Here is a 22,493-nt window from a genome sequence, read left to right on the forward strand (position 1 = left end):
AGGACAAATAAAACTCTGTGTTTGAATCAATATAATGTAAAAAGTATATTTTAAGGAGGATTCAAATTTCCTATTTATGAAATATCTTGCTTTAGTTTTCAGAGATTAAAAAACAGTGTAAATATTAAATTTAAGATTAGATTCTAGAGATAAATATTAGGGACTGATAGGAATTAAATTTTATATCTTATATTTACAATTTACGTAGGTTTTGTTTCTATGTTTAATTCCGGGTTTGAGGAGACATTGAACTGTAAATTATGCTTAAACAAAAAGTTTTAAAAAACCATTATCTCATATATTTGCCTAGAAATCTTTAAGCTCTTTATTAGATGGATCACACTACTAATAATTATCTTCTAGAATAACTATTGAAAAGCTTCGCTTTTAAAAATTAAATTAGTTTATCATCATTGAGAACGCAAATCAAATTATCGTTCATTGTCTTATCCCTTAAGGTTAAAATCTTAGCTTAATTTGAGAAATGCACTGCAGAAATTGGGACTAATGTATCTGTGGGTGTGTATACAATTCCACACATGTAAGTTTAACATTAAGAAATCCATTTATTGCAACAGCACAAATAAACTTTTCCTACCTATTTTGTTCACTTTAATCACTATACCAAGGACGAAGGGAACAATTGGCTGTTTATTACACTAGCCCCCAAAGTTTTATAATAACGTTTTCGTATTCGTTGGCTTAGCAACTTTGGGGACTTTTATTGGTTGCTTCATTTAGTTCAGTGACCAACTTCTAATTGTATCTTTTTGCAATTATGAAACATGTGGGAAAACGAATGCACAATGTATTTGTTTGATTGAAAACATTCATGCAACTCTTGCCTAGGCCTAGGCAAGCTTCAATTTTATTCGGGGATTAATGGATAGGACAATAGACGGTAGATTTATTTTCCCATTCTTATTTTTGTGAAATTCTGATTTAAGGTACGAAAGTCGCTCAAAAATCAAACACATGACGTCATAAAAATGAGGAAGTTGAAAAGAAAAACCCCTAAAAAAGGGATGGATAATTACTCATTTTTATGACGTCACGTGTCTGATTTTTGAGCGACTTTTTCCCCGTACTGATTTAAGAAACTTGTAAATATTAGAGTAAAAGATGTGTTATAGATATAGATATTTAGTTATCACTAGCGGCTACGCCTCTAACATTTAGGGGTTCTATATTTGACGGGATAGAGAGGGGCTAAAAAAACTTTAAAACATCCCTAGACTTAAATCAGAAAATAGACTAAAACCATCAAAGAACGTTCACTACTTTACATAATATTAAGTATTCTCTCAATCCCTGATTTTTATTAGAGTTATGAATTTGTCTCAAATTTATATAAATTTTCTAAAATTTGTTAAATTTGATGGGCTAGCTATGATGTTTTTTTTAAATAACAGTTATTTTTCTCAAATTTTAATTTCATGTAGCAAATCAACTCAGTGTCGTACGGACAAAGTCATGCTATAACTTTAGAGTAGCTATGCGACCAATAATAACCATATATCTTCAAGGATAAGAGAATAGATCGATAAATTGTTGATGAGGATAAACAAAATTACTCCTTCTGTATAAAACACTATTATTTGGTAAACAATTTGGACAATACTAGTTTCGAACAATCCAATCAAAATTCAGCAAAAGTACCCAAAGTTTTTGGGTAAACAAACAATAAAAAAAAATGTTTTTCAAAACTTTGGGTACCCTCGCTCCCTGATTATGACGTACCTGGACACATATGTCTGTTGTAATCTGTTTTAATTGTTTTATTGTCTCCTCCTCTCGTTTCTCATCCTCAAAAACATCCTAAAATAAAAATAAGAAAATTAATGAAAAATAAAAAACCATAAGTAGCGTATATTAATAAACACTACATATTCAGTAAATGAAATGTTTAGCTTTTTAAATTCAAATGTTAAATTTTAGAAAATTAATAGCTTAAAACCTACCCAGGACCTATATATACTACTTTCCCTAAATGGAAATTAAAAATTTTGTTAATGAAATCTTAAAATACAAACAGAAAAATCCTTACTGTTTTATACAATAGGTTTCAATGTATTTTTAAAAGCGAAGCTTTTCTATAATTAGGGTCGGTCCGTCCGTCCGTCCGTACGTCCGTCCGTCACGGATAGCTTTTTTCGTTAATTTAGACATGTTAGAATTGTCCTATCGATTTCAAATTTTGCATGGTGATTCCTTTAGTAGTTAGGTACGTTTTAGAAAGCGTAGCAACTCTATAATCATTACCAAAATGTCCGTACGTCCATTTTAAACATGTTGATTTTTTACATTTTTAACAGCAAATTTGTATGTGACCATAGAATAAGGAGGAATAGAAGTGAAAACCCTAAAAATTTCTGGGAAATTAGAAGAAATCTTTGACTTGCGCAGTAATGATAATAATGCTAAAGTACAAATCACAATGACTAGTTGGACAAAATTAGAAAACTTCAATTTGTATCAAAATCTAATATATATTGTTAAAAATTTATTTGATCTTCATGCTTTAAATTAAATGTAGTGTAACATGTTTGACTTAAAAAAATTAAATACATTCTCTATAGTGAAAGGGTAATACTTTCCCCATAAACATCAGTATCTGACTAGAGGCTAACATCTCTGATACACACCTCATATTGAAGTAAAGACAGCAATAGCTGCTTGGTCAGTTTAGACAATGACGAAAAATCACTAAACATAATGTTGTTTTAATTTTGGTAAGGTTGATTGACCACATTTGTAATTTTCAAAGGTCAGCTAAATGGGTACAACCCCTTCCTTCCCCCTCCCCCTCTACCACAAGTATGTATGGATGTAGTTGCTATCATGTATAAATCAGCTGTTTAAAAACATACATAAGAGCGCAACCTAGTTTTTTATAATATAAATACCAAGACCAATATTTTTGTAAATTTTCTTACATGATTAAATTTTTTAAGGCTTAAAATGCACATCAAATTCATTTTTAATCTATTGTGAATAAGGAAGAGAAAGGTGGAAGCTTGGCTACAAGGCTTTTAGTAAATTATTGCAAAAGGAATTTATTTTGAATATTTTTTCAGAATAATTACTGAAATCATGTTATTTACTAACAGCCTTATAGCCGTTTTGGTCTTTCAAATGGTCCAATTTTACTTCAGGCTAGCCAGGCAGAATCTTCTACCTGGATTCTATTCTATACTTTATCTTCTTTGTATGTGACCTAATTATCCGATTGGTCTGATTTTTGGTATACTGATTCCTGGGACAACAAAGTACAATATTATAAGCGAAGCAACTCTATAATCAAGTCCTAAAAATGTAAGTATGTCCATAATTATTATCCTGTATCAAGCAGTTTTTCAACAACTTTACTTACAATTTTGCTTTGACTCTTATATATTCGCATTCTGATTATTCAGTTCTGACAGTATAAGTGTTAATGTCCGTTTGTCCTACCGTTTCAGAGCTTCGCTTTTATGGATGTTGTCATCCTTGTTTAAAAGCAAAGCTTTCCTATAATTAGGGTCGGTCTGTCCGTACGTCCGTCCGTCACGGATAGCTTTTTCGTTAATTTAGACATGTTAGAATTGTCCTATCGATTTCAAATTTTGCATGGTGATTCCTTTAGTAGTTAGGTATGATTTAGAAAGCGTAGCAACTCTATAATCATTACCAAAATGTCCGTACATCCATTTTAAACATGTTGATTTTTTACTTTTTTAAATAGCTTTTTTCGTTAATTTAGGCATGTTAGAATTGTCCTATCGATTTCAAATTTTGTATGGTGATTCCTGTAATAGTTAACAAAGTACAATATTATAAGCGAAGCAACTCTATAATCAAGTCCTAAAAATGTAAGTATGTCCATAATCATTATCCTGTATCAAGCAGTTTTTCAACAAATTTACTTACAATTTTGCTTTGACTCTTATATATTCGCATTCTGATTATTCAGTTCTGACATTATGTAAGTGTTAATGTTCGTTTGTCCTACCGTTTCTGTGCTTCGCTTTTATGGATGTTGTCATCCTTGTTATTGCTAAGATTTAATGCGGTATTTCGGATGAAAAAAAACATGTTTTAATCATATGAATTGATAAATCTGTTTCAATTTTCACTTTAAAATCACTTTTTTACTCTATTTAAAATTGACATTTTAAAAGCAATTAACACTTTAATTTACTTTACTAGAAGGATATAAAAAATGACATAAATTTAATGAGATGTTTATAAGTTTGTATATGTTGGAATGTTTTAAATAAACTATTTATAATTTAACTATGGGGGGATCAAAAAGCTGTGTGTGTGTGTGTGTGACTGTGACACTAACTGAAAAAACAAACATTTGTTTTAAGCAAAACGCTTTAGCAGTGTCCTCATAATCTCTAATGATTCATAATCCCCCCCATACCAAGTATTTTTGCATATGAGAAAAAATTGATGTGTGATTTTGAATTAATTTTGAAATTATTTAAAAACTATCCATAAAAGTAAGAAATTAAATGAAGGGAGAGGGGGCGGGGCGGGGATCTATTTTTTTATTAATAATATTTTAATTCTAATAACGCTTTCCTTGCGTAACAAATAATTTTTAAACAATGAATCGAGGATTTTTACTTTAAAAATAAATTTTTTACTTTATTTAATTATTGTAAAATGCAACCGTCGACGGATGTACACTTTGTTAGCCAATCTGAATCACCTGCAAATTATGATGGATAATGCTCAATGTTTTACTGCATTCTCATATTGTAAGGTGGCAGTGCATCCACGATTTATACAAATAAATAAAGTATTTTTTTTCTTATCAAATAATTCATAAAACACTTTTATTGGGTATCAATAAAAACTGTCATGTTAGGTCATTTAAACCTATGATTAATAAATGAAAATATACTATGTATTTGCTTTCTTTGAAGTTGAATAAAAATACCCTTTTTTGCATAAAATATCAATGTTAAATAAAAGCGACGCATTTTTCTTTACCCCTTACAGAGAAGTTTTAATATAAACGATACTAAAACATAACACCTCTTAAAAATGTATTTTGAATATGAAAGCCTCTTGAGACATTTTAGTAGTGCGTTATTATATTATCTTTAATATTTAAATATTTTTAGAAAATAAAAATAAATGTATTTTAAAAATTCTATCTCGATTTCCATATTTTTTTAGTAGCTACTCTATAATAAGAATTCTCTTATGTCTGTCTGCCCTACCTAAACTTTTGAAATTTGGCGGATTTAAAAAAAAATCAACATGCTAAATAGTTTCTAAATAATTCTTAACCACGCTTCTATTTCATTTATTTAATACTGTTGTTTGCTCAATGTTGCTAAACTACTGATGTATTTTAACATTGAAGCAGTGCGCTACTGACTAGTGAGTTCATGCTTGTAATGTACATATCAGTCATAGAAGCGTGGAAGCATGAAAAGATTGTCTGACTTAGATATTTGTAATTCAATATTATTTCCGAATTTCGTGGTCTTATTTTTAGTGGCGTAACTTTTGGGTATAGTCCCTTTCGTGACATCGCTTCTTATTTATTGATAGATTTTAAATTAGAATACATTATACTTTTCTTATTCATTATTCTAGTTTTAATATTTCCTTAGGCGTAGCCTAAAAAAATCAAAGCAAATAAAAGAGTGTAAAATAAGTTAAATAAAAGTAAATTTTTGTTTTAAAATGATTCAACTGAATTACTCATTCATAGTTTATATTTGCTTTAAATTTGAGAAATTTTCTTTTTTTCTTGCTTAATTTTTAGTTTTAAATCAACAAAATCTTTTATTTTACCAGTATTTCACCCCGTCTATCATTGTTTAGCTATTAATTAGCTTCGCCTATTGGATGTTGTTATCCTTATTTCTATATTTTCTGTACTATGTATTTATATATTTGAAAAATGTATTTTAATATTTAAGAATTCTAAAGAACTCTACTATTATGCAAATATTAAAAAAGTGTATGTCTGAATTTTGACACAAAACTTCACATTTTCTTTACAAATACATAAGATTTTATCTTTTTTTTGTTAAATCGAATATTTCTACATTTTAGTTTGTCCGTCCGTGAGTTCGTCCAGATTTTCTTCAATTTAGGCATTTTAGAAGTGGTAACATTAGGTAGATTTTTTAATATGACTTCGAAACCGATTAATATCCCCTGGATTAGAACCGGTTCTCAGTTATACTGAAAAATCATTTATATCATCGCTTTATAGATTTATTTTCTACGGATAATAAAATGAAAATAAAAATATTAACACCAGTTTCAATTTAATATCTGCAGAAAGCTGTCTATAATATAATATAAATATATAAATAACTATTCTTGGTGAGAATTACATTTTTTTTTATAAAAATGTAATAGAGTCTATTACATTTTTACATTACTCTATTACATTTTTTTTTATAAATGTTGTTAACTTTTTGTTGTTGTGTTACTTGCATATAAACTTTGTTATTGCTATGTCTTAGTAGGCCCAACTTTTATCTTTGTCTTAGTAGGCCCAACTTTTATCAGACTAATTTTCATGTGGCAAAAATTTTGAGAGTGAATTCAAGTTTTAGCGAAGGTCACTTTTGGATGTAATTAACTCTTTTTGCCCGTTAATTTGTCCCTCAGACTAATAATGGGGTAATACCCCTTTAATAGTTTGTGGACCACTATTAACCCCCTCTCCTCTACTGGTCAATTTTGTTTCAAAATAGGCATGTCTATATCATGCCAGTCGTCGCTTCTTTTATTTAATGACATTGGGCCGACATAATTCATTAAAATTTGGGTTTACATTGGGAAGTTTTAACAATATATTTGTGGTAAAGTTCAGTCACGTAGGATTCATATTGAAAAGTTTTACACATAGAGGGGGGCGTTGACGATCCACTGTTCAATAGGTGTTAAAACCCTACTCTCATTTGTAACTAATAACTTTTTTGAAAGACGCCTTATTTTAATTAAGGACATAAAACCAAGTATTTAATTCAAATAGTGAAATTCTAAAAAAATTGTTTTTTTTGGTAGGAAAGTAAATATTAGATTAATCATATCTAATTCACATTAATGTTATGTTTATTTTAATAGAATTGTATGTGTGATCTTCCTATAAAAGTAATATCACGACTGTCTGTATATTTGTACCGAAGGATTTCACTTACCACATAACCTTTTTTTAAAGTGGGGGAGGGTTGTTAACTTTCCCCTTCCTCAAGTGCCCCTAGATGACACTTGGGGCGTAGCTGCTAGTATCACATACATAGGCATAACTAATTTTTAAAAAAGATACAAAAATCAGTAGGAAAAAATTAATTTATATTTTTGTGTCTAGATATTATCACCAGGGATAAGGGATGGGAAACGTAGGAAAATATTATTTCAGGCCTATTTCAAGCCTAGGCCTATTTCTAGCCTAATAAACCAGTTTTGGGATAGCGCAGTGGTTCGTATAAAATGCTAATGAAAAAGCTGTGTGTGTGTGTGTAGATAAAGTATAGAATCAAATTCAGGTAGCTAGTTTAAAGTAAAAAACATAACTTTTTATAAACCTATATATTAATGGCTTTTGTTAAAATCAAGTTTTTTCTCTCCCAAAATTTTTTATCTTTTACTTTGGTAATTTGAACTGTCAGAAAGCTATCGTTGGGTTTCCCTCAGACAGATTTTAGTTTGTATTATTTGCATTTTTATTAATGAGTAAAAATTTTATTTGAAACTTTCATTGCTAATTAAAATTCAAAATAAATAAATAAATATGCACTTGGGTAACATTCTATCAAGTTCTTTGGATGTATAATGTAATGATATATCTGTACTGTGTTGTATTGTACAAAAATTAGGGTTAAGATGTTGTATCATTTCCGTACTAAATTTTAAAATTCAAAATACAACATCTAATTTATAAACTACCAAATGAAAATTCGTAGCTACCTTCTTTCCAAAAAAATAATCCCGTTATTTTTGTTTTTTCTATATGGCCCTTTTTTAATGTTTAACTCTAAGCAGATTTAATAATTAAACTAATGTGATCTAACACCATTTATATTTATTTTTCCGTAGCAGACGAAATCATTATTTTTTCTAGAATGGTCTGCTTCTAAAATTTCCGCCATCTGTGATTTGGGCTTGTTTTGTATCTTCTAATATATATTTTGTATATGTGATGAAACAAGAAATACTAAAATTTTATTACACAAGTATCTTGAAATTGCAGGGATAAAGAGAATGGACAATGAATTGTGAATTAATCCTCCCCTAAACTATTTTTGTAAAATTTTGTCTTTGGCAGGTAATAATTATCGGGGGGAGTCCATAAATGCCCCGCCCCCACTCCCTGAGAGGCGATGATGTTTCTTGTAAACTAAGCGAAGCATATATTTCAATCATAATTCAACTCTTCATTGAAAACAAACTTTTTAATGTAAACAATTTTTAACCCTATTTAACACCTTTTTGCGCGTAGTTGATTTTTAGATATCTACAACTACAGCATTTTGGAAAGCTTAAAATTTACCGCACGCAGGTTTTAGGCTACTTTATTTATGAGAGTAGATTGGAAAGGAAATGCTCTGATATAATAAAACACCCCACCACCCTCCCCTCTTGCACCAATAATATAATCAAACGAACACAAAGTTAGGGTAAATATCTAAGAAAAGCTTTTTTTTAAAAAAGGATTGATTTCAGGAAATAGAAAAAACACACAAAACAAAATAAACTATTTCCTGACCTTTTGTTCAGGGATAGGACAGAGGATGATAGAAAAATATCCCAAAATTCTGTGCAATATTTTCCTTTAATACTTTGTTGATATTAGGGAGAGTAAAGGTTTGTGGATTAATTAATTACAGTTGACCTTTCCCTCCTTTTGTTACATTACACTTTTTGGTTTTAAAAAATATTGAAATAAAACATTTTAAAATTCTTTTCCTGAATCAAAGAAGCAGACAAACAACGGATTAGCATTGTCTAACATTAAACTTTAAAAAAAAACTGTGACATAAATGCATCAAAGGGTTAACACCTAATTCAAAATTAGACTGTCTGTATTTTAAAAAAGGACAATTATGCTCATATGTAGCATAGCAAAACAATCTTAAATAATTTTTATAAAAAGATATCAATCTTTAAAAATTTACTCATAAATAGACTTTAAGCACTATGTTAGAGTGATCCTTACTTATTAAGCATTATTATAAAGATTCATTAAAATTAACTGGTGTTTTTCACAAAAAGAGATGAAAGGACAAACACACTCTAATTATAGAGTAGCTACACAATTATCAAAAGGTCTAATAAGTAAGATTGATTGATTTCCATATAAATTGGAACAAAACACTTGTTTTTCAAATAACATGATGATTTATAAATTGATTTTAATCTTTTTATAAATGCTTAAAATAGTTTTTAGCGGCTACGCCTTCAGCATTTTCCTTACTATATTAAATCTAAATTAACCAAAAAGATAAGTTATAAATGATTATTATATATGATTGCATTTCTAGCTTTACCAAAAAATGAAACCCAAAACATTTCTGTCGTTTTCGAGATTCTAAGGAACAGATAGACAAAATACATTTTGTATCTTTAAATATACTAGATTAATTTTAAAGGTTTAATTTAATAGGTCTATTCTCTGTAGACTGATTCTCCCAAGAGATTAATATTTTCTTTGCAAGACCTTAGACTCCATTTTTCTTTAACAACAAATTAACATTTTATCTAATTTCAGGTTTCTGATTCTTGGTATTTAGGGAGAGGATATTGGAGGATAAACTAATCTTCCCCTAAAATTTTATGGCTTTTGATAATATTTTAATTAGAAAAAAAGAACAGTGATGTTAATTAATTTATAATCATTTTTCCATTACGACTTCAATATCGATTAATATCCGCTTGATTAGTACCAGTTCTCAGCCACATTGAATTTTCCACGAATATTAAAATAAAAATCATGAAATTATTTTACCGGTTTTGTTAAATTGGGCCTTCGGCCCCTCGGGGCTAACAAAACCTGGTTTAACCTTATTATTTTTCATTTTAATATCCCCCGGAAAGCTGTTTATAATACGATGCGATATATAACTATTTTCCGGGAAAGTATTCTATTGAAGAGTATCAAGAGAAAAATAAAGAAAATTCAAATAATTCAAATTAAGCCAGCTAGAATAAAAGAGAAAATAAGGTAACCAAGGACATAGGCGTCCAAGCTTTTTTTTTTGGGGGGGGGGGTAACATTTTTTCAGGGGGGGGGGTAATCGCCACTTTACCCCCCCCCCCCTTGGACGTCTATGACCACGGACGATTGTTTCTAAAAACAAGCACAATAATAGTTTTAGAATAGATGTGTTTCTAAAAAGACATTCATTAAGATTTAAGAAAAAGATAAAATAGCGCTAAAGACATTTTAGCTATCTTATACCAAGATATCCGAAAGAGATGTATATATAAAAAAGCTTATCCAATTAATGGTAGCATTAGAAATTAAACTAATTAAAAAAATGGACTCTTGATGTATTTTTTAAAACTCTTTTTATTTCACAAATCATAACTGTGGAATAGGTTGCTTTGTTTATACTAGCGGATGCGACCCTAGCCTAGTCAGACACTATTACTGTGTTCTGTAGAACGCAATCAGTGATTAGCAAAATCTTTAAACTTTGACTTGAATTATTGTTTAATTATTTAGGGAAAGGTCAATGTCATATTAATCAAACTAAACATATTCTTCTTCCAAAAATTATTGTAGAATTTCACTTAGAAGAATTAGAAGAGTATTTATTTAACGTCCTTTGTCTTATCCTTGTATCCTTGCCAATATTAAGTACATAAATTTACATTGTTCTAACATGGTGTGCAATATGTATTTTTTATTTTTTTTTGTGGGGGTGGAATTTTTGGTTAAGCTGAAATAATAAATGAAACAATGGGTTCTATAATAAATGTCATAAAAATATACCAAAATAAGTAACAGGATGTGTGTTTGTCTGTATCGAAGAATCTCGCTAACCGCTGAACCGATCGGGTTCTCCTTTACAGGGTAGCTTCTCATAAGTCCCGGGAAGGTTTAAACTATTTTGGGAGAGGGTACCACCACCCTCCAAAGAGAATTTGCCCCTAGAAAAAAAATTAGCCCTCCCCCGAAAAAAAATTAAATGAAAGTTTTTTTTAAAACTAAAAAAAACTTAAAATTATAAAAATAGGTTTTGGGATTCAACTCTCCCCTCAAGTGCCCCTAGAGGTCTCTAGGGGGCGTAGCCGCTAGTATTATATCCAGAACTCAAAAAATCCAGAAATTTTCAGGGATAAATCAATTTATTATAATTCCTTAATGATCATAAACAAAATTAATCCCTCTTGTAGATGAACATCATTGGTTAAAAGTTTGGACACTTCTCATGTGAGCCAACCAATCAAGACTTAATTAAAGTACCCAAAGTTTAAGAGCCAACGAATACAAGACCATGTTTGTAAAAATTATCATCCTCCAAAAATGATTAAATTATTTAATTAATAATAAAATATACACTAAAAGCACAATATCTAACCCATTGTGTAGTCCCAAAGTTGGCGCATCAAAAGCAATAACATTTAATTAGGACCAAACTTTAAAGTTGTTCATTTAAAATTGTAAAAATTATTAAAAACTATACTCCTAGTTTTTATGCAGATTTATTCATTTGCATCTAGGTCTATGGAAAATTGGAAAAAAACGCCTAAAACTATACCCAGACTTATTTATAGAAATAAAATATCCTAAAACCATCTCAGGGACTATAACAAGCTTCACTGTAAAGGAGAACCATATCGGTTCAGCGGTTAGCGAGATAGCATCAGATAAAAACGGCTTGCTACTTTTTAAAAGCGAAGCTTTTCTATAATTAGGGTCGGTCCGTCCGTCCGTCCGTCCGTCCGTCCGAGATAGTTAGCTTTTATTCGTTAATTTAGGCATGTTAGAATTGTCCTATCGATTTCAAACTTTGCATGGTGATTACTGTAGTAGTTAGGTACGATTTAGAAAGCGTAGCAACTCTATAATCATTACCAGAATGTCGGTACGTCCATTTTAAACATGTTGATTTTTCTACTTTTTTTAACAACAAATTTTTATGTGATCTAATTATCCGTTTGATCTGATTTTTGGTATGTTGATTCCTGGGACAACAAAGAACAATATTTTAAGCGAAGCAACTCTATAATCAAGTCCTAAAGATGTAAGTATGTCCATAAACATTATCCTGTATCAAGCAGTTTTTCAACAAATTTACTTACAATTTTGCTTCGAATCTTATACTTTTATATTCTGATTATTCAGTTCAGACACTATACACGTGTTAATGTCCGTTTGTCCTACAGTTTCAGTGCTTCGCTTTTATGGATGTTGTCATCCTTGTTTATATTAGTAATATTTGCGAAAGGGAGAAGACACCCAAGTTTAAATCTGTTCTTAATTCCAAAAGTTGTGACATACTTGTGAGAGCAACAACATATACATTGCAACAAGGATTAATAATAATAGGAGCGGAGCCTAATATTCATTATTGTGCTTGTGTGTGTGTATGTGTGAGAGAGAGAGAGAGATAGAGAGAGTTACATTACATTACAACAATAATGTTTACAATTAAAATAAGCGGGGTATAATATTCTTAATTGTGTGTGCTTGTGAGTTAGAGAGAGTGGGAGTGGGAGTGGGAGAGTGAGAGAGAGAGAGAGAGAGAGAGAGAGAGAGAGAGAGAGAGAGAGAGAGAGAGAGAGAGAGAGAGAGAGAGAGAGAGAGAGAGAGAGAGAGAGAGAGAGAGAGAGAGAGAGAGAGAGAGGTAGAGATAGAGGGAGGTTCAAATAAATTTTATTCAAATATTCCAAAATGGTTTCTTTTATAAATTAAACTTAAACCAAATTTATAGAAAACTATGTAACATCTGTTCAACTTTTAATGCAAATTATTAACAAAAGTATAAAATTGTGTTTTGCAAACTTTAATTTATGTAAATCTAAAATTAATCCTAAAGCTACGGTTATAAAAACAAATTAAATATCTTGATATAAAAAGTATAAAAGTATGAAATTTAATACATAAAATCTCTTATTTACAGCCTTATTTAACCAGTAAAAAGGAAAATATGTTCTGCTAATCTTAAGGACCTTAGGGATTAGACCATAGATGATAAAATGACGAACACCTCCCAATGATGATAAACAAAATTACTCCTTTTGTAGATTTCAATAATAGGTTAGCAAAGTTTATAACCAATTAATCAATACTTAATAAAAGTACACAAAGTTTTGAAGCCAGCGAACTTTGGTTACCAGTATAATATACAGTCCAATATCCCCTGCCTATCTGCTTTATCTGTTTAAGTAACCAACCAATGTTTAGAATAAACCCTATAAAAAAAACATTTGGAAATAGTCCCTTTCGTGGCAACGCTCCTTAAGGGGCGATTCGTCGTATTTTTACGTAAAATGCCCCACAGGGTTAGGTAATTGGACCCGCAGGGTTAGAGCCCCCCCGCAAGGGCTAGAAATAGCAGAAAAGCTACTGTGAAAAATAAGAAGAATCGCCCCTTAAGGTGCGTTGCCACAAAACGGACTATACCAAAATATTATTATCTGATAATCTACGCAATGATTAATTATGGACAATATTGTTCTTGTTTATTAATTAATGCATGCTTTCCATTTAAAATGCTTTTCCAATATTTGTTAAATTAAACTGCAATTTTAAAGTATTCATGAACAAAAAAATATGTAAACTCAAACAAATTAGCAATAGATATAGAACACGTGGATATATTAACAGGAGAATATTTTTCGTCAATATAGGTTGCTAATATAGACCTCATTAATTGATTTATTCGTTCAGGAAGAGGATGGGGTAAAGGGCGTGGATGGTTGTATCGTTATTAGCCAGCTGCGAGTATCACTTTATAAGAGTACATGAAAATCTAGTACAACATCTAATATTATATCGATTAGATTAGCAAATATCGTGGCAAAAATCTCTTGCAATTTTTGTTTTAAAATAATACTGATGACCCAAATAAACAAGTGATATTTTTAAAACTACTTTTACAAATTGAGTTGTCGTTCAAAACAAAGTGATAATAGATAAAACAAGGACACAGTATTGCCAATAAATCATTAAATATGACTTTATTGTTAGATTTATTTAAATATTCAAAATACATAAATAAACCCTATTTAAAGAGTAGCTGCTTTTCTAAAAAGACCTGAAAACAATACACCCTTAAGGATTTTTAACTGAAATAAAACTCCTAAAAAGGACATATAACAAAAACTTCCCTCCTTTAAAGTTTGAACAATTTGAAAAAATGGCGCTGCGTATTTAGCACATATTTTGACGTTAATGGAATAGCAATCAGGATACTTAGGGATCCAGGGATTGGACAATGGAAGATAAATTAACCTTTCCACCGACTTTATAACTGCGAATTATGTCTTATAGCATTGTAATTATAATTTATTTTGGGCAAAAAAGTAGAGAATAAAAATTCAAGAACTTTTTTACTTTCCATCCCTGGAAAAAAAACAAGAAAACGGGGGAAAATGCGCGAAGCAGTTCTCTAACTTACTTAAATTTTCGTAAATTTTTAACTACAATAACAGCTGACAAAAACCCTTTATAGCATACTCGTTCTGACACACGAAAAGCTGCACAACAAAAAGAAAATATTAGATATATTGCTTTTTTTGGGTATATCCCTTTCGTGGCAACGCTCCCTTTTTTCAATGTAGCTTTTCTCCTATTTCTTAAGGGGCGTTGTCACGAAGGGGACTATTCCCCTTTTTTCCTAGCAGCTTGACCACTAGAAGTACTTGTGGTTCTAAAAAGAAATAAAAACTTTTGGGGGGTTATTTTTGTTCTATGGGTGATTTCTCTCGAGAGGGTGGTGAACCGTGGTACTCTCCACCAAAATAGTTATAAACCTTCACAGATACAATAAGCTACACAGTAAAGGTGTATAATATCGATTCAGCGATTAGCGAGATCTTTCGGTACACACATACAGCGTGTTACTTTTACATAAAGGGATAATTGTGATTCTTGTTTACATAAACTAGCTTATACTAGAGAGCATTCTTACCCTTAAGGTATTTGTATAAAAGCAAAGAGAAATAGCCTATCTTACTGCCCCTGTTCTCCTTAAGACATTATATTGACATTCAATTGCAGTAGTATGTCGACTTTATTGCTCTACATTAACATGATATTTTCTGACAGTATTTACATCGACTATATGGCCCTAATTGATATAAAATCGACAAATTGATAGCATAATGGCACTATTACTCAGGGTTCTACAGGGATAAGACAATGTCCGATAAATTGATGTACATCCCCTATGATGACACATAAAATCACCCCTTCTGTATGTTACAATTGCTGGTTGAAACGTTTGGATACTGAACTTTATGAACCAACCAATCAAAATTCAAACTTTTCGAGCCAACGAATCAAACGTAATTATAAAACTTTGAGGACTAGTGTAATAAACACTTAAATTACACTAAATCCCTGACTATAACTAATTATGTTGACACTTTTTTAATAGACAGCTTAACCATACACTAATCTCGTAATCATTACTCTTAAAACCATTATTATAAAACTGTATTTTTTTAAGTTGATATAATTATAACATAGAGTCTAACAGGGAGCACGCACGGACTTTAAAAAGTTTTAACATTAAACAAGACTGCTTTTCAACAGCTGATAGTAAAAAAATTAATTTGTAAATTTACTTAAGGGAGAACAATAATTTTAAATTTGTATTAACATAATATGTATATAAAAGAGGAAAACTATCGTTAACCAAGAAGGGAGGGGACAATGGTCTGAAAATTGCACTTGATCAAAGTTTTGAAGTTTGTTTTCTTAATTGTTGGCTCAAAAACTACCTATGGTTAATTTTATTGAGATCTAAAAATAAATCTCTACAATAAAAATCTATTTAAATAAGGAAGACCTGCTTTCCCTCTTTTTACCCCTTAGTAAATATAACCCCCTGGCAAAACCCTTTGCACGCCTCTGGTTTTATTGACAATGTAATTCATCTAACTCTTTCTCGAACATTTCATTTACTTATTGCTCTCTCAATGAAACACAGAATAGTTAACAATGTTAGCTTATTGTTGCTGTGCTACTTGTTATTAACTCGTTTTAATCTGAAAATTATTAATTATCTTATCTCCGAATCTTTGACCTATTTTGATGTGTTAATAAATATTAAACATATTCGAGATTAAAAAGAAAAGAAAAGAGAGAAACAAGGATGAGAATGTATCCCAAATAAGCAAAGTGCATAATACAATAAATACTGAAGGATTTTCAGAAGCCTTTCTTAACTAGCCGCCGTGAAAAGAACACTTCTCGACTTCTATGAAGTCAAATTACCTATAAATCGTTTAATAGTATAATATGACAAGAAAATGACTTTAAGGAGCGTTACAAACGGACATGTAAACAGACAAAGTAACAGAGAAGCTTCGCTTATAAAAAGGAAAAAATAGAGAGATAGAGTGTCATATTGAGTGTCTAGTTTTCAGAGATCACTGCAACGATTTTATATTGTAGCTAAAGAGCTTGATTGATTTCATTAAAAAAAAAAATTTTCTTTTTTTTCTAAAAGATATAGTTATATGATAACTTTGAAATATGCAATTTTAGCAGTTTTCTCTGATTTACAATAGAACCTTTGAATTGTGTATTTTTTTACATTCATGAAGGCTTTGGAAAAACAAGGAGTTAAATGGTAGTTAACTTCTAAGCTTCCAAATGCAGAATTTTCTTGGATAGGACAATCAACGACAATTGATCCTTACTCAAAAATGTGTTAACATCTAACTTTGATAACAGGGAGAGAAAGGATTGAAATACAGAAAATTGTGTAGGGGTAAGTTTGAATTAACGTCTATTGTCACATTCCTATATCCCTGAGAATAAAATCCTCTTGTGTAGTAGATAGAGCAATATAATTCTATTTCATCCTAATTAATTAATTATGCCGGACTCAACTCTTCTAAATTAACTATTCTCTATTCAGACAATTTCAAATAATTAGTAGCAAAGCAGCTCTAGAATTCTATAATAAATACATCCTTTTGGAAGTTTGTCAGGTGGTATATAAAGTAGATTTAATTATTCTCTTAAGCAATAAGCATTTATTTAAAATGAATCAGTTTATACGTCCGTCTTAATGGCCATTAGAAATAGGAGATTTTACAAGGAAGATTTTATTTGTGAATATTCCTCTGGACTCTGTGCATATATTATACAAATGTCTATGTTCGTATATTTTTGTATATACTATGCTTTGCTATCTATGGATGTTGTCATTCTTTGCAATATTGGAAAAGAGGTTTCCTTGATTCATAGAATAACAGTCAATTTAATCATCTAACTAACCCTTGTAACATTATGTCATTCTAATGTAGAATATTGACTCTTAACATGATAATAGAGTTTGACAATTGACATAACTTGATTAGTTACTAATTCAAATTCAATATGACAGTACGTCCTGTACATTCAATTTTAGTCGGGTATAACTGGATAGGAAAATAAATAATACATGCTTTGATTGCACGACTTTTGTCTGAATGCCGAAATTGTGTATTCTAAATAATGTAATAAAATCCCCCTTTTTTATAATGGTTTGTCTCCTATCTATACTTTTAATTTAAACTATTAAAATAGATACATTTCAAAATCTTTCTATTATTACCTTTTTAAACCCTAAGTATCACAGTTATATCATAATAGTTAAATCACAGAATGACAAATCAGTTTTTATTTATGTATTGTCAACTATAGTAAACATATGTAGCAACTAGCAGACGACAATTTTTAACTTTCTGTGTGTGTGTGTGAGTGTGTGTGGGTAAGCCGAATGCAATTTTGAAAATAAAACCCACTCACACACATACTAAATACTCAATCACACACACTCACACACTTAAAATATTTCTCTGTTATATACTATCGAAGACCTTTCTCAAACTTTCATTTCATTACTACAGGGATGGATTTCTACCCTATATTATATTCTTTTTTGTTCCGGAAGAAAGGGTTAAGCAAATGAACAAAATGTTAAGTAAATTAAGTTCTTATTCTAAATATGCTAGAAAGGTGAATGGTTTCCAAATAATGAGGAATAAAATGAATATTAATTGGTCATAGGAATGTACTTTCTTAAATAAGGTTCAAAACTGACAGACGTACATTTAGAACTATAAAGTAGCTTCGCTACTATAGAGGAATTCAATCTATGGTAAGTTTAAGAATAAATTAGTTTTATCATACCCTTAAAATGTTTTGACGGATTTTCTTGACCCTCTTTCCCTGATTTCATCTGAACTGCTTTCAAAAGTTCAAGGTCCAAAATTTAATCATGCATATCGCATATTTTTCTTGTTCTAATTAAATACTTGCAGCTTTAATTGATTATTTGTTTAAGAAACTTCACATGATCATGTTTAAAGGCGAAGCATCTCTTTAAGTGTCCTACAGCTCTTCTATTACTGACTAACTTTTTTTTAAAACCTTCTAATTATTAATTAATTATCATTATATTTAAAGTTTGAAAGTATTCGCATTTAATTTTATTTTAATTTCACCCTCTTTTGGAAATCTCCTTTTTTAATTCTACCTAATTTTTTTTTACAATTTTGACATTTTCCTCACCCTAGTTTTAATCTCTCTTTTTTTGTCATTAAATTTTCGTATCTGTCTTACATGTTTAAATCTACGTTTATATGGACACTATGCATCCTTGTTTTTAAACGAGAGAAAGTATATTTGTTTTAAAATGTAAAACATATTTTCATATGTTTATGTTTATGTTAGAAAGTTGACATTCAAAATTGTGTCAAATTTTATCTCAAAAAAAAATAATGTAATTAATTCTTTCCAAACAGTTATTAATTAATCTATAAAAAATTCTTGCTAAATCTACTCCTTATAGTAGAATTTATTAAGAATTTAAAGAAAGGATGGCCACCTTACCCTAATTATGAAATAAGTCCACAATAAAAAAAAATTTAAAAAGTTAAAATAAAATTTCATTGTTAAATTTGTGAAGTGTGCTTTTCAAGCGTGGGGGTTATGTCTTGTGTTAATTTGTAGGTTTTGCCTACATTTACTGGTATGTTGTTATATTCCAACAAAAAAAATTTATGAAAGCCAATTCATTTTTAACTAATTTAAAAAAAAACAATCAATACTTGAAATTTTCCAAGAATCAAAAATAATACTTCAGAACGCATTGGCTGACAAAGTTATAAACCATTGAACAGCTGTGCTACTATATAAACTTTCATCTAACCTTCACTATATTGCATAAACACTTTTCAGTATTGGAATGACAAAATACCTCTCCACCCATTAATTATGTTATAGATTCCTTTCCTTAAAATAGATTCAACATTATTTAGATCGCCTAATAAATAGTTGGATGTTAAAATGTGTATGTGCAATATTATCAAAAAGTAGAATGTACGTAGATATTATGACTGGGGAAAAATTGTCGTCAATTTAGCTTGCTAACATGAAACTCGTTTATTGGTCAGTATATTCATGCAGTAGGAGGGGATTAGATGGGGTAAAGAGAGTTAAAGGAGAGAATATTTATTTTAGCCCACTGAAAGTTTCACTCCATTAGAGAACATGAAAATCTTGCGTAAGATCCAAGTAATAACATATCCATTACTATCAAAATTTTGCACATGGGGCTAGAATATTGAAAAACTTTTAAAAATAAATTTATCTATGAAAAGATGAAAAATTAACAATGTGATTAAGGAAGTTAACAATCTGCAATAATGTGAAGAAAGAGGGTAGGATTAAAAAATCAAATTTCAAGCTTTCTAGTAAAATCTATAAATCCTCACACATGTGGAACCAATCATAGTGCAAGATTTTCTGTCATAAATAATAAATTTTGCGGTGGATTAGCTTTCTTTAATTCATTATAATACTGTGCATTTTTGATAATTAATTTCATCATAATTGAAAAATATGTAAAGTCCGGTTTTATAAATGTATTTGTTTCATGTAATTTCTTATATTTTTTAAAAAATGAAAAAAAACAATTAAGTACAGATCGATGTAGACATATTTATTAAACACAATTCGCGTGTAATTTTAAAAGGATTTAAAAATAATATAGATGTATTTTATTAACATTTTATCTTTTTAAATTAACTTTTATATATATTCAACAATAGCATGATACGTTTTTATAAATATTTAATTAGGCAGAGAAAAGACCTTTAGGATCTTTTATTTACATAAGTGCAGCTACTCTATAATAAAGTATATGCCTATAAACCGTATGCCTTTGTAACTGAAATGACTGTAAATTCTTTGTTTATTTATAAATGATTTACCGTCATATTTTTTATAAGTTTTGTCTAAAATTTACTTTTGTGTTTTAATATGAAAACATGCTTTTCATGTACACGATTTTCCTTGTTTTTTTTTTATAAAATCAAATCTTGCCATACACTGTGTTTTTGTCAATATTCGTTGAGAGATTATTTTTCAATATTTTTTAGGATAAAATAGTAGTGTGACGTCATGTTTCAGTTTAGGAGCGAAGCTATGCTGCAAGTCTTATGTTTTGTGGATTCGTGGGCGCACAGACGGTCAGCAGTTTTAATGTGGAGACTTTTTAATTAGTAAGAAGAACGGAGTCATAAATCAAAATTGTTTTCATTCCTAAAATTAGAAATCAAAATAAAAGAACAGACTGACGGATAAAGTAGTTTAAACCCAACAAGGATGACAACATTTCATAAAACTAAAGCTCTGAAACGGTAGGACAAACGAATTTTAACACTTGTAGAGTGTTAGAACTGAATAAGCAGAATATAATGTATACGTCTAAACAAAATTGTAATTTTTTTTTGCAAATTAGCTTAAAAACATGATACTGTTCAAGGACATACTTACATTTCTAAGACTTGATTATAGAGACTCGCAAAGTTTACAATCGATAGGTCAATTCTAACATGTGTAAATTAACGAAAAGAGCTAACCGATAACCTTAATTATAGAAAAGCTTCATTTTTAGAAACATCTTGGATTTGGTTTAATTTCTAACGACTAATGTAAAAATCTGAGTAAAAGCCCCAAAAACAAAAGCTTCCCTTACAAATTGTTGATTATATCGTTGACAAGATAATTGTTTAAACCGTAATCTCACATATTATGAGCTATATAAATCTTTACAGATTAAAAGTTCACTCCAAAACTTTAGCTTGTCGAATTTATCATAAATATTGCAATTAAAAGTAACGGTAAAGTGAAGTAAAGTCATAAATCTTTTAGGTAATATTTGTTTAGAAATAATAATAGATAGACTTAATCTTTAAATCTTTCTAACATACATACTTACTGAAATTGATTAGAAGCTATAAATTTCTTAAAAGCTAGAGTCTAATAGTGTCCATTTAATCTAGTTACTTTGGATGCTTTTAAATTGAATTAAAGAAAGTTTAACTGTGATAATAAACTTTGAATCTGATATTATATATTTCAAAGCTTTAATTTTATCACATGATAGACATTGATTTGTGCATTAAGAACGTCTATGCTTTTTAACCATGATTACTTTGTTAAAGCCATAGTTGACATTTAGTAGACCTTTAAATTCCATATTGTAAGATTAATGTTAACAGTTTTGACAGGGCCATACAAACTATGAGCTCTACTAACAGGTTATAAATAACAGGTCACCCATAACAACTATAAAAACATTACTTTACACCGATAAAAAGTCATCATAATGCTTCCAAGTTTAACTTGGCGGTAATACCCAATTTATGGTGTCTATCAAATTAAATGCAACCATTAGAATAGTTTAAACTGATGATAAAATACTTTTTAAAACAAAAATGTTAGTCATCGCAGGGCAAAAGTTTTAATAGTTATTTCTCGCATCGTATTATAAACAGCTTTCCGCCGATACAGAATGTACAATTATTAGATTTAAACCAGTTTTTATAGCCCCGAGGGGCCGAAGGCAACGGCTAAAAAAACTGGTTTCAATCTTATGATTGTACATTTTTATATTCGTAGAATGCTGGATATCATACAATGCTAGACATAGTTTTTTTCGTATGGATGAGAACCGGTATCTATCCACCGGATTCGAATGAATACGAGAAAAAAATATACTACTATTAAAGTAATAAGTTTTTTTTTGTACGTTTCGCTACCCACTGAATCGATTGATTTCTATAATTTAGATAAGTTTTACATAGGTCCCTGAATGGTTTTAGGCTATAAGTTCCCCCCCCCCCCGCATTAGAATACAGAACCCCTACATGCTAAGGTCACAAGAACCTTTTAAATGAAAATTCGGAATTGTTATCGGACATAATTTTCTTAGTTTTACTATTTTTGGGAATAGAATAAATTATAACTAATGAAATAAAATAACAAATAAAACTACTGGTTTCAATTAATT

General features: G+C 29.8%; 1 protein-coding gene across 2 annotated transcripts in view; it reads right to left on the minus strand.

Annotated features, from left to right (window-relative positions):
• LOC145325127 (muscle-specific protein 300 kDa-like) overlaps positions 1-22,493 on the minus strand; it is a 79,383-nt gene that overhangs the window by 40,259 nt on the left and 16,631 nt on the right. For both annotated transcript variants that reach the window (XM_080167984.1, XM_080167983.1), the window contains exon 9: positions 1,741-1,818. In XM_080167984.1, the coding sequence (XP_080024110.1) occupies positions 1,741-1,818 (78 nt within the window). The remainder of the gene's footprint in view (positions 1-1,740; positions 1,819-22,493) is intronic.

Source organism: Acartia tonsa, chromosome 7 (assembly GCF_053477335.1).
Source record: "Acartia tonsa isolate MP-2025a chromosome 7, ASM5347733v1, whole genome shotgun sequence".
In the NCBI taxonomy this organism is placed as follows: Eukaryota; Metazoa; Arthropoda; class Copepoda; order Calanoida; family Acartiidae; genus Acartia; species Acartia tonsa.